The sequence below is a fragment of the Rhincodon typus genome, chromosome 35, assembly GCF_021869965.1.
Source record: "Rhincodon typus isolate 14 chromosome 35, sRhiTyp1.1, whole genome shotgun sequence".
Taxonomy (NCBI): domain Eukaryota; kingdom Metazoa; phylum Chordata; class Chondrichthyes; order Orectolobiformes; family Rhincodontidae; genus Rhincodon; species Rhincodon typus.
Genome location: NC_063366.1, coordinates 6,725,718 through 6,739,893, shown reverse-complemented (window position 1 = coordinate 6,739,893; position 14,176 = coordinate 6,725,718). Strand labels below are relative to the sequence as shown.

The 14,176-nt window shown below is 41.3% G+C and overlaps 1 protein-coding gene across 1 annotated transcript; it reads right to left on the bottom strand.

Annotated features, from left to right (window-relative positions):
- Positions 1–222: 222 nt before the first annotated feature.
- LOC109923899 (E3 ubiquitin-protein ligase TRIM69-like) lies at positions 223–13,312 on the bottom strand. The gene is made up of 6 exons (XM_048616476.1): positions 13,262–13,312; positions 10,393–10,506; positions 9,623–9,856; positions 5,898–5,920; positions 5,493–5,809; positions 223–2,599 (listed from the first exon to the last, which is right to left on the bottom strand). Exons 1-6 carry the CDS (start codon positions 13,310–13,312, stop codon positions 2,094–2,096), a joined length of 1,245 nt encoding a protein of 414 aa, XP_048472433.1. The 3' UTR covers positions 223–2,093.
- Positions 13,313–14,176: the final 864 nt, after the last annotated feature.

Here is a 14,176-nt window from a genome sequence, read left to right as displayed (position 1 = left end):
TGGTGGGGGAGGTAATTGATGAAGGCAAATTTGCTAAGAGAAGAGTGAGAAAGCTCGCTAGGCATCATAGAGATTTCACCTGAATAAAATTTGACTAAATTGACACTTAGACATAATATCAAAAAAAAATCAGCTCTAATCTTTAAACTTCAATTATCGTAATGATATAAGGTGGAGAAGAGTGCACGCTACTTATAAATTATATTCCCTCAGCCAGGTTCATAACATATTAATGTCATCAAGTATTTATTGAGAATATTGTAATTAAACATACGATTAAGTCATATGCAGTAGTACAATTGTATATTCTATACAATTACTTACAATGAACCCTTACAAGTTCCAACTAGTTCCAGTCCCCATGTTGAACGTACTTTAAGAGGTAATTGAGTTTTTTTACATTTTCTTCATGTTTCTTCCACATTTTCTACAAGACTTTTCATTGTTCACCACAGTTATATTTTAAGTGGTTTTTAAATGGATTTCATGTCCATTATCCCTCAACAATAATGTTTCAAAGAGTTACTTTTCCGTAGACCAGTTTGATTCCTTTCTCCACTATCCTATCAATATTTTATTGCTTGTCCCTACTTTACTGAGAGAAAATTCTCATTTGTACAATTCCAAACCACATCCTCCTCTTCTGAAGCAGGAAGTTGTTTAAAGGTGTTTCCTGCTGCTCAACTAACTTACAAACAAATGTTTAAAACTCCTCAAAATACACACAAATCTACTAACTAAACTACTCAGTTTTTAAAAGTAAAATCAATATTAATCAGAAATTGTATTGTCACTGTATAAAAATTGATTTAATGTCTTCATCTAACAGCGAAAGCTTGAAAAATACTGTCACAAGAATACTCAGAAATAAGTAGGAGTAAAATGCTAGCAGACATCAGGACTGTTTCACAAACCATGTACTGAAAATGATCTATACAGATTTAAACCAATGGTGTTTTTCCATGTGTTATCAATCTGTGTCATTCTCGCTGAACAGAACACACTAGGCACATGCTGGTAGTTCTAATTCCCTGCTGTATTGTAAGATTATAGAAGTTGCAGCAAGAGAATTAAGATTTAGATTTTCCAAGGGATGGCAATCTCACGCAGATTGCCACTCCAACCCTTCTATATTTTTTAATGAAAGAAGGGAGCTCCAGATTTCTGAAAGGCAATTCTGCTGAGGCCTTCCTCAGAAATGCAGAGCTCTGCTTCCTTTCTGACAGTTCGATCATAGGGCACAGTAGTCAAGAAGAAGGCATAGCAGTCAGGTGCTGTAAGCGTGATGTTAGGGTGTAGGAAGGATAGGGAGTCAGATGAGTATGATGGAAAGGGTGTCAGGTGCCAGCTGGGGATGGTGTATCATGTCAAGGGTAGAATGCCAGATGACTAGGGACTGCAGTGCCATGTTAGTAGGGTGTCAGGTAAGTTTTACACAAAGGAAGGTGGAAGAAATGGGATATCAGATCAGTAGGGGGTTGGGTTGCCAGCGTGCAAAATAATGGATGCCATCTTTAGGGTAGCTCAGTATCAGTGGGGAAATCGGGTCTGGAAGGGGCTGGGCAGAGTAGATAGCATAAATTTGTGGAGTTCAAGTCCAGGAGATTGTGAAACGAGAAAGGTCTGCAGGTGTTGGAGGGGAGGATCTGGCAAGGGGGTGGAGGAAGAGGTCAGGTCTAGTGGGAGCTAGGTTTTAGTGGGGAGGGGGTAGAGAATGTTGAGTCTGGGGGTGGTAAGAGGTCTGGGGGTGGTGTAGTTGTGATATCTTAGTTAAATTTGGGTTCTGATTAATAGTTACTCAGGGTTAGACAACTTATTTAATCGTCTAACTTTTCCTTAGTCCCTACATTATTTAATTTCATCAGTTCAACGGAGACCCAAATTGAGACTTTTGGAGGGTTCCTGTAATAGAGGAATCGCCAAAGAGAAAATTCAATTTTCCAGGCAATTCCTTCAAAGTGTGCTACAATGGGGACTGCGCAGTGCCCCCATGTGCAACTTCCAACTTCATTGGAATAACAAGTGTCTGATTCAGTGGAAAATCTAGGTGTCTATTTCTCTTCCATGCTCATCAACCTCTATAGCTTAATGTCTCATATTAGTAAATGGTGCATGCTAAGAGGCTCATTGTTTTCAACATCATTGTTACAATGAAGAGCAAAATACGGAAAGAGTGTTTCAGTGAATGTGTCAGTGTAAGTCAAGAGATGAGACATATCATCAGCATTGTAAAATGACACCTGTCCTCCCTCATAATCCAGGTAAACGCCAATGGTCCTGGGTTTCACACACAGTTCAAGAGTACCACCAGCCTCATAGTCATCTCCATTTTTCAATAGCAGAGTCCAATAGCCATGTTCAGGGAGAGGATCCATCATTTCCTCTTCAGTGGCTGACTCAGTGACCACACCAATAAACCAGTCAGAGATGTCTCCCACTGCCACCTCCCAGTAGTGTTTGCCAAATGTAAACCCTTCTGATCCCAGGACATCAAGACGTTCCAAACCATACACGTCGTTGGGCTCTATGCTCTTCTGGTCTTCAGACACGATCAGCTGAGAATGTGCTGTGCTTGGGTTAAAAAACAGTGAAGCTGGAGCTTGGAAGAAATAAAGTTACACAAGTTAAAAGCTATACACGTGTAAGTCAATACAGACACACACACACTAAAGCTCTGCAAGACAATGCATTATTATTTTCTCACATATTAATCACTTTGAATCACACAACTGTGCCTTAATTTCTTTCCTATTGATGAACATAAAGATTGGAGTGAAGTTCTGTGGTGTTCAGCTTATCTCATGGACAGGCATCAAAGAAGAAACTGGCATTCTCACTGAAGAACTAAGAATCAGATTTTTGCTAAGTAAAAAAACACTATGTTCAAGAACTGGGCCCTGTTGTTTCTGTGAAAATAAAGGTAACGGAGTCGGAAATAAAGACTGCAGACAGCCAAGGATAAACTTGAAGAGAGTCCAGAGAGAATACATCTGTCATGACTTCAAACAGGACAGCGATGTAATTGAAAAGTATTTACATTTGCCAAAAAGATAGATACTACCCTATACGGCAGAGTGATAGAAAAATGTATGAAAAAGAAAACTGTAAATGCTTCGTGGCTGCAGCAGCAAAGTGCAGTTAGGTCAATTGGTCAGAAAACACAACAGGAGATCTTTTGATGGATTGACCACTTGAGACTGACCCTGGGTTGTGGGAATTCTAAGTAACCGGGATCATGTGATTATGTGTTATTTGTTAGTGTCATAAACGAATAGCATATTCAGTGGAACTGTATCCAAGTTGTCATGTAGCATTGATATCTGGGCCAGAACTTTTAGACTCAAAAAGGAGGTTTCACACATGCTAACTTATAATACAATGGTTATTCATTTTTAGTCTGACAGTTGGTCATTCTCATGTAATATAAACTTGGGGCTGAATCACAGACATTTTTGCTAAGTCTAAGTTACGTTGGGTTTTTTGGACGAAATTCCGCGGCGAGGCCTAACAGGTTTTCTTGGCATATCTTACCAAACTCCCCTCAATAGCTACCTACCCTGCACCTACAGTGTCCCTCACATTCAACTCCAGCCTCATCTTACCCTGCATTGTTCCCAAAACAAGTCACCACTCAGCACATTTCCCAGAATTCAACAGCATCCCTTGTACCCATTGCCACCATTAAAAGCCCATTCTGTACCAGGACAAGCACTGCCCTGTACGTTTGCTCCCGAAATGACAGACATGGGGAACCTGGTGCTCCACTTTGTGTACAGGGACCTGAAGGTCCTACTGGAGGGGGTGGTACTGACACAGGACATCAGACTAGAACTAGCCTGGCCACTCAATTTAAAGCAATCTCAGCCAATGTGGAGGATTGCAGAGTCATATAGAGGAAAGGTCAATGACCTTATCCATTGTGCCAGTGTAAATGCTACCATTTTCTCCCCGACACCTCACACTCACTCCATCTCTGCTCCTAAACACACTTCCCACCAACATCTCTTATGTGCTGTCACTCAGTCCAACTGATGTCATGAACCCTGTACTGGCTTCTCGCTCACTCAGGCCACCTCCCTACCTGCATCAAAAGTGACAGCCATGTTACCTACTTTCATCTCGCTTAATACCTGCCTCTCTCTCATTCCAGGAAGAAAACATCCCACAATATGGCTGACTCTTCATTGATGCTGACCATTTCCAAGCCCCGAGACAGGTATCAGAGGCTACCCTTGACTTAGTGTGAGCAGGACCCCTGAAGCAAAGGCTAGTCCCTTGATTTGACTGAGGCCTCCTGACAGTCATTGTAAGCCTTCTTTCTTTGTGTCTGCACTAAACAGGAAGGGCAAGACCTAAGGGAGAGGGGGCAAAGCAGATAAGGGCTAGGTAATGCAAGGCAAGGATGCTGTGGGTGTCCAGAGAAGCTCAGAGTGAGTGTCTGCTGTGACACTGAGTGAACAGCCCAGAGATACAGCCTGATCCATGAGCTAGGTCTGTGTCCCTGAGCACACAGTGTCCTTGCTGCAACATATCAGATGCCAATGTCTGTGGATCTGAGGTACACGTGGCCCATGTCCACAGAGCATGCTCAGAGATTTGGCACCTAGCATCCAACGTGAGGGTCTTTCAGAACTATCTGCATTCACCAGGTATCTGCTCTAGTTCTCATGTCAAAATCTCTCAATGTCTAGCTAGTTTGGCAGGATTGGTAAGATAGGCACATTGGACCATTAACAAGATGACCAATAAGCAATTAATCACTCTCAATTTGATGCTTGCTATTTCCCAGTGAGAAACTCACCTCGCCGCTTGTGAAAAGCATAAAAGATGCAGTGAGATAATTCCAACAGCTGGAGGGGCCTTATCAGAATTTTCACTTGATTCCACCACAAATCTCATCATAGCCCACGTCACTCAGAAGCCCATCCCCCTCACCCCTTCCTTCTCCACAGCAGCGATAAGATTCCACACTCCATCTGTCTGACCATAAATAAATATCCCTGAAATTTTCATTCCATGTAGAAATTCAATTTGGATGTAAAATGGGTAGAATTGGACCTGTTACAGATACCAATTCACTTCAATAGGTCTGAATACTGAATTGTGTGCTGATGTGAAATGGCCAGTTCATGCCAGCACCAGAGACAGGTTTGTTTTGCAATCAAGACAAATTAATTTTCATTTATTTTACAGTACTGCAAAAATGACCTGACACCAATTTCCTACATGAAGAAGGTTTGAACTTTGAGCTCCTAAAGATAAATGATACTGGAAATTAGAATTTGGAACAGCCTAGGGTAGAGATTAAATGTACCAACCGTGACACACCCTGCCTAATAACCAATTATATTCAAGTCAATGGAGCCAGTATCTAAATCTTAAAATCACAGACAACACAAGCAGCAAATCCTTCATCCTAATTCAAACATATGATAGCCATTTTATATTAGGCCAAATGGGTGCCATGTGGTAAACAATAGGTCATGTCTTACCTGGAGAGAGGATTTTTTTCATTTCCTTCCATATTGCATACTGTAAAGGTCCCCTGAACATTCCCAGTATCAGGTTACTGAATTCCACCACATCTTCACCATTTTCTTCTGATTTACATTCACTTCTTTCATCACTTCCCTCATTTTCATCATCATCATTGTCAGCATCATCATTGTCGTCATCATTTTCGTCGTCGTCATCATTTTCATCGTCATCATCATTCTCATCGTCACTGTCATCTTCACTTTTGTCATCATCTTCACCAACATCATCATCTCCCTCTTGTTGACTTTCACTTTCTTCACTCCCAAGGCATCTGAATTGGAATTACAAATTGGTTTAATTTCTGAAAATAATGTCATATGCTCAATATGTATAAATGTATGGAGCTAAATCATACGCACCTCTCTGGCAATCTTTTCATTTCCTGTATAAAAAGTAAATAATAATAATGTGAATTGGGCTGTTTTTATCTATGGCACAAGTTCCACTTTACAATGTACTTCAATCATTGTGGAGGAAATTTGGATCAATGATGAAATTTGGATCAATGGTTTTGGCAATTTGAAACTAGTCTCCTTTGTAGCAATAAACCATATTGCTATTCATTCAGGTACTGGCCCCTCTGCCCAACAATAAATGATATTTATCTGTAACTTATTTATGAACTGTTCAGAGACAGACAGTATGGATTTACATGATTAATTGATGTCTTGGTTACCTAAATGTACTTTCATAGGCATACTTACAAAGACTCTCTGGACGCTATTTAAGTGGTCATTCAGTAAGATTTCTGCACCACAGACTACTAGCAAAAATATGATTGCACTGGAATTTGAAAGAACCTACTGACATGAAAAGTGGATTAACTAGGAATTAGACAGCACAGATAATGTAGCTAAATTTAAACTGTCAGGGTGTAATTAGTGGTTTTCTGTATGGGTATAAACTGGGGCCTTAGCTTTTTATTGCTTTAATGAGCAACTTAAGTGAAGGAATAGCTATCCAAGCTTGCTGAAGGCACTAAGTTACATGATGTGCGAAATACTGTCGATGGGAATAAGAAATTATACAGGAACATTGATAGGCAAGTGAGTAGACAAAACAGTGCTTTCGGAAACAAAAACAAAATTGCTGGAAAAGCTCAGCAGGTCTGGCAGCATCTGCGGAGGAGAAAACAGAGTTAATGTTTCAGGTCCGGTGACCCTTCCTCAGAACCCTTTCGGAAACACGAAGTCATCATTTTAATCTTAAGAGAAAGTATTTTTGAAATTGTGAGAAGTTAGGAACTGGATAACTGGAAAGATTTATGAATCAATATATAGAACTGACCTAAAAGTTAGTAGAGGGGTAGAAAACAATTTAAAAGCCAAATGGAATGTTGGTCTTTCTGTCAAAGAGGTTCAATACAAAGGAAATTACATTACATTTATAAAAAGCTCTAGTTAGGTTCCATTTCAAGTATTATGTTCAGTTACGGATATCACATTACAGGATGAACATAAATATTGTGAAGGTATGCATAAATAAGTCTTTGTCCGATTGGCAGAATGTGATGAGTGGAGACCTTCAGGAATCTATTCAGGGCCTCAACCGTTTATAATTTTGATCAATGGCTTAGATAAATGAAGTGAAAGCATGGTAACTAAACTCACAAATGATGCCAGGATACATAGGAAAGGTCTTGTGCAGAAGATATTGGAGGTTGTGGTCAGATTGAAATAGGCCAAGAGTGTGCAAAACCTGGAAAGTGTGAAGTTGCTCACTTTGGCAAGAAGAATGAAAATGCGGAGTACTTCATAAGCAGAAAATGACTGTGGAATTTCAAGATGCAGGGGATTTAGGTGCTGTACTGCATGAATCACAAAAAGTTAGAATATAGGTATGGTATGTAATCAAGAAGGCTAACAGGATGTTATCCTCTATTATGAGATGGATTGGGCATAAAGGTAAGAGTGTTGTGTTTCAATTGTACAGATGCTGGTGAGATGATATCAGAATAGTGTGCAGTTTTAGTCCCCTTAGTTAAGGAAGGATCTATATGTGTTGGAAGTGGCTCACAGGAGGTTGACTAGCTTAATACTTGGAATGAATGGTATGGCTTATGAGGACAGGCTGGAAAGGCCGGATTTGCTTCCACTGGAGTTTGGAGGAGTGATGTGATTAAAGTGTATCTGATCCTGAATGGTTTCAACAAGGTGTAAGTGGAAAGTACAAAAACAAAGCTGCTGGAAAAGCTCAGCAGATCTGGCAGCATCTGTAAAGGAGAAAACAGAGTTAACGTTTCAGCTCCAGTGACCTTTCTTCAAGTTCTGAGGAAGAGTCACCGGACCCGAAACGTTAACTCTGTTTTTTCCTTCACAGATGCTGCCAGACCTGCTGAGCTTTTCCAGCAGCTTTGTTTTTGTTCTTGATTTACAGCGTCTGCATTTGTTTTGGTTTTTATTTTGTAAGTGGAAAGTATTGTTTCCTCTTGAGATGGCACAGTGGCTTACAGCGCCAGGGACCCGGGTTCGATTCCACTCTCGGGCAACTGTCTGTGTGGAGTTTGCACATTCTCCCTATGTCTGCGTGGGTTTCCTCCAGGTACTCTGGTTTCCTCCCACAGTCCAAAGATGTGCAGGTTAGGTGGATTGACCTTGCTAAATTGCCCATCGTGTCCAGGAATGTGTAGGTTGGGTGGATCAGCCATGGGAAATACAGGGTTACAGGAATAGGGTTAGGGGGGGCGAGTCTGGATGGGACGCTCTTCGGAGTGTGGGTGTGGGCTTGTTGGGCCAAATGGCCTGTTTCCACACTGTAGGTATTCTATGATGGTAAGTCTTGAACTCTAGAGCACTGTTTTAAAATTAGGGGTTGACCTTTCAGGGCAGAGATGAAGAGAATCTTTTACCTCTTAGACAGTTGTGCAACTTTGGAACTCTCTGCCTCAGAATGCAGAGGAGGCAGAATCAATACATATTTTTTTAAAAAATAGGAAACACAAACATATCAGACATGATCTTATTAAATGGCAGAGCAGGTTTGAAGTGCTAAGCAGTCTACTTCCATTCTTATTTTGTATGTATGCATGTTTGCATGTTTTTAATGGAACAAATTATGCCATTCAATACCTAATAATAGAGGAAGTGGTGCAAGCAGGAACAATTATAACATTTAAGAGGCATCTGGACAGCTGTATGAATAGGAAGGGTTTAGAAGTATATGGACCAAATGCTGGCAAATGGGACTGTATCTGATTGGCACAGACCAGTTGGATCTGTTTCGGTGCTGTATGACTCTATGACTCTACAATTAGTAAATTCTAGCGTGAAATAATTCATGCAACTCTATCATCGTATGGAGTCGGATAAAGGATCCAAAGTCATAGCCAAGGTCGTGTGCACTGTAAACTGGGAGTGGCTAGAATATAAATAGTTTCCTTATCAACCTCTTCAGAAATATTATTACACACCTCTGGAGCAGGTGGGACATGAACCCAAGCCGCCTGGCTGAGAGATGGAGTCAAGATTTAAGAGGGACCTGAAGGGCAACTTTTTCACGCAGAGGGTGGTTCAGCTGCCAGAGGAAGTGGTTCTTGCAGATGCAGTTACCACATTTAAAAGACATTTTGGACAGCTACATGAATGAATAGGAAAGGTTTACAGAGTTATTGAACAACACAGCAAGTAGGACTAGTTTAGTTTGGGAAACTTGGTCAGCATGGACGAGTTGGATCGAAGGGTTTGTTTCCGTGCTGTATGACTCTATGACTCTATTATCACTATGTCACAAGAACCCTATCAGTATTATATTCTTGGTCATAACAAGGTGACTAAAGGTGTGGATAATTACCATGTCAACTTCCAGCCCACGAGTGTACTGGAGCTCACTTAGACTCAAACACGATTGTTGGCATTTATATTACTGTCCCCAGTATCAGTGCTTAATAAACTGGTTATTCAGTTGGCTGCAGTGGAATTCACTTCTACATTGTCTGCAGATTTGTATAGGAACCTTGTGAAAGTAAGTTGTCCTTCAAACCTGAAACAGAAGCTCTTGCCCTTTAATGCTGACATAATCACCTGAACCCACTGATCACTGACAGTGCCTGCAGGAACACGAATGGTTCTGGCTTGTAAAGTGGTACCTTGAGAAAAGTGATACTGTCTTCCTGGTGAATGACAGCTTGAAGTTTCGATACATCCTCCTCAAGCGTTTTTAATTCCTTGTTAATTGTTGCCAAATTTATGTCCATTAATTTAAAATCTTCTTCCTGTTGCTTTTGGAGTTCTCTAATTAAGACTGCTTTTTTGTCTTCAAGATATTGCTGAATTTTGGCAAATGCTTCAGAGATGTGTTGCTCCAGGGATCCTCCGAGTTTCTAAGTTGGTGAGAGAAAACATAAGTGGGTTCTGTTAGAGGCACAGGTACATGAACGCTGGCTGGAAATGCAAAACTCCTGGCATCTCATTGAATATCAATAGGTAGCAAATTCTATTGAAAACAATGGAAATCGACATCAAGTGCAACGATCAGCCAACACAATCCTAGATAACAAGGTGTAGAGCTGGATGAACACAGCAGGCCAACAGCATCAGAGGTGCAGGAAAGCTGACGTTTCGGGTCTAGACCCTTCTTCAGAAATGGGAGAAGGAAAGGAGGTTCTGAAATAAATAGGGAGAGGGAGGAGGCGGATAGAAGATGGATAGAGGAGAAGATAGGTGGAGAGGAGACAGACAGGTCAAAGAGGCGGGGATGGAGCCAGTAAAGGTGAGTGTAGGTGAGGAGTTGGGGAGGGGATAGGTCGGTCCAGGGAGGACGAAGGAAAGACCCCAGCCAACACAATCCCGCGCTTTAACACTGCAAACCAGTTTTTATTTCTATCTGGTGTTCAAACATTAGACTGATTGGGCTTACATCCAGTTCTGAAATCTTCTCTTTCTGCTGACGCTTCAATTCACTTTTATTTTTCTTTCTGTCCTCCATGGAATCCAAGGAGGATTGCAGCTGGACCTGAAAATGGAAGCAGGCCTGTCAAAATGCATCTTTTTCCAATTTGTCTTTTGTTGCTTTAAATAGTTGGAGTTTAGAATTACGGCAATGCATTCACGCAGCTTCAAATTCAAAGATAAAAGACACAGAGTATGACCAGCAAGCGATTACATTACCCATAGTTAACACTCTTTCACAGCCAGCATGGAAATTGAAGAAAGGCTAACATTTTTTTGTTCTACTTATTCTCTTATGGGATGTGGGCATGGCTGGCAATGTCAGCATTTGTTGCAATTCCTAACTGCCTTGGAGAAGGTTTTGGTAAACCACCTTCTTAGACCACTGCAGTCCATGTGGAGTGGAACTACCACAGTACTGTTAGGGAAGAACCAAAATATCATAAGACAGAGAAGCAGAAATAGGCCATCGAGTCTTCCCCACCATTCAATGAGATCATGGCTGATCTGATAATCTTCAACTCCACATTCCTGCCTTTTTCCCAATAACATTTTCCCCATTCCCTCACTAATTAAAAATCTGTCTATCTCACTCTTGAATATACTTAATGACTACTCAGCCTCTGAGGTAAACAATTTGTAGATTCACAACCCTCTGTGAAAAATTCCTCCTCATCTCGGTTTTAAATGTGTGACCTGCTATTGTAAGATTATGCCCTCTGGTCCTAGATTCTCCCACAGGGGAAATAACATCTCCTCTTTCAAGTCCTCTTAAAAATCTTGCTTGTTTCAAGAAGGTAGCCGTTCATTCTTTTATAATGCAAGGCTCAGTCTACTCAACCTTTCCTCATAAGGCCATCCACCTTGTTTGGATAGCCTTCAATGCCAGTGGAGTTAAATTTCCTTAGATAAGGGACCCAACACATTTCACAATATTCCATCTGTGTTCTGACTGGTGTTCTGTACAGTTTCAGCAAAACCTCCTTATTTTTGTATTCCATTTCCTTTGAAATAAAGGCCAACATCCAATTTTCCCTCCCAATTACCCACTGAACTTAGATGCTAACTTCCTGGAAGTTTCAGGTTCCAATGGTGAAGAGAGTTCCAAGCCATGATGTGGTGTAGTTTGGGAGGGAAAATGCATCTGATGGTGTTCCTATGCACATTCCATACCCACAGGACATTCCAAAGCACTTCAACACCAATGAAATTCATCCAAAGTATAGTCACTGTAATAATGAAGCTAATTTTCACACTGAAAACTCAAATAAACAGCAATTTGATAATCAACAAATAATTTGTTTTTGTGATGTTAATTGAGGGATAAATACTGGTTGTGACACCAGGGATAAATCCCTTGCTTTTCTTCAAAATAGTGCCATTTGTTTTTATACACTCACCTAATCAAGCATATTTGACATTTCATCTGGAAGGTGACACCTTCAACTGAGTAACATTTCTTCAATACTTGCAGTCTGATATTGAACCCATCACCTTCTGACTCAGAACGTACCCCCATGGGATGATAAATGGCTGTGTAATTTGACTACTAAACATGATAGGATGTCACTCATGACTGGAGCTACATTGCTGTAAGTGACTGAGATTGATAAACAGGGTGTACGTTTATGTAATTATCTTACACGCATTATAATCCGCTGGAGAAACCCCAGTCCTTTTATCAGACGTTCCTGCAGTTTCTGTTCCATTTGGCTCATACTCTTTAAACTGTGTGTGTTTACATGCTGTGTAAAGACATTTTATTTCCTGACTATGGACCCTTTTTTCTCACAGTTTTGGAGTTTGTAGGGGTGGTAGATAGACCAGCAAAAATGGAAGAGGTGACAGTTAATGAAGTAAAACCCAAAGCAGTACACTCTTCAGATATTTATACACAAGATTCTGCGAATCTGTTGGGAAGAAAGATGCACCATACTGGCCTCGACCAGGCTAACATCCCCAGCATTGAAGCACTGGCCACTTTTGATTGGCTACAATGGGCTGGGTATGTCATTTGTATGAACGATACAGGACTGCCCAAACAGGTGCTCTACTCCCAGCTCTGAAACAGCAGGCGAGCCCCAGATCGACAGCAGAAACGCTTCAAGGATACTCTCAATGCCTCACCGGCGAAGTACAGCATTCCCACAGACACCCGGGAATCACTGGCCCAAGACCATCCAAAGTGGAAGAGGAGCATCCAGGAGGCGTCAAACACCTCGAGACATGCCACCGGGAAAAAGCAGAAGCCAGGCGAAAATAGCGTGAGGAGCATGTTTCCACACCAATGCCCCGCCTATCCGTACCAATAACCACCTTCTGCCCCAAGTGTAACATAGCCTGAGGTAGCCATCTTGACCTATATAGCCACCTATAGACTCACCCTGAGCGTGGAAGAGAGTTATCCTCGTCTGCAAGGGACTACTGAAGATAATGATGATTGGAAATTAATATGCACCAGTAAAAGGGAGTTGATGTTCAGGATCATGTGATTATGGAGCTTATTAAAGCAATAGATGAGGCCATAGGAAGGAAAACAATGGGCAAATTTTTCACTACCTCGAGTAGCATAAGAGATGGGGAGGAATGTGGGAAAATATGTCAAAAACGGAAAAGAAATCAGATGACTGATATCAAGAAATAAAATTCTGAATCACCCCTTAAGATTTAAAGTGGCAAGTTCAAAATCTCACTAATGACTGTTGTTTACTTTATTTCCGTACACTTACATCTCATTAATACCCCACTTCACTTCAGTTCTATGCAGCTTCTAATTCTTCTCTCTTTCCGTGAGAAACTAGTTCCCAAAATGAAAGTCAGAGCAATTACCAGCTCACCAATTGCTTCTCCGAGCCTTCATCCAACTCTGTCTCTGTCACCTGCTCCATGGACAATGCCTTCCTCCAAGCAAGTCACCAACAGCAAACCACCAGCCTCACCACTTCACCATGTCTGCTTTTGGACCAACTGATACATCACTTCAGCACTTTAGGGCATCCTTTTACGAGCTCAGGGACATCCATGGCCTGCCACCCTTCTGTCAGGTGGTTTTACACACAGAGACATGCACATATTTCTAGATTGTATGTTCTTACATTTCATGCATCTGCACAGGATGTGGCTCTTCGCATCATTTCTTAGTATCTACTCACTTTATGCTTATTTGAAGGCTGACACATTGTGTGGGTTGCAGTGCTTTTTTTTAAAGCAAATAGTGGGAGGTGGAAGCTTATCCCAGTTCAGAGCACTGAACAAAACAGCATTTTGCAACATCAACATCACTCCTACAGAATGCTTACAGGGCAAACATATGCATCATCCAAATGGCCATGTGCAGAAGTCAAAGGGCACTAGCCCTTAATAGTCTAAAGGGACACAAAAGATCACTCACGAAGTATTGCTGCAGTCAGTCAAGGGCTAGTTTGCAATACAGATTGATTGTGATACTGTAGGTTCAATTCCCGTATCATCTGAGATTACCAGAGGAAGCATGGTTTGTAAGTTTGTAGATGGCATCAAAATTGGTGGTATAGTGGACAGTGAAAAAGGTTAGAACAAAAACAAAGTTGCTGGAAAATCTCAGCAGGTCTGGCAGCCTCTGTGAAGGAGAAAACAGAGTTAACGTTTCGGGTCCGGTGACCTTTCCTCAGAACCCAGACCCGAAATGTTAACTGTTTTCTCCTCCACAGATGGTGCCAGACCTGCTGAACTTTTCCAGCACCTTTGTTTTTGTTCCTGATTTACAGCATCCG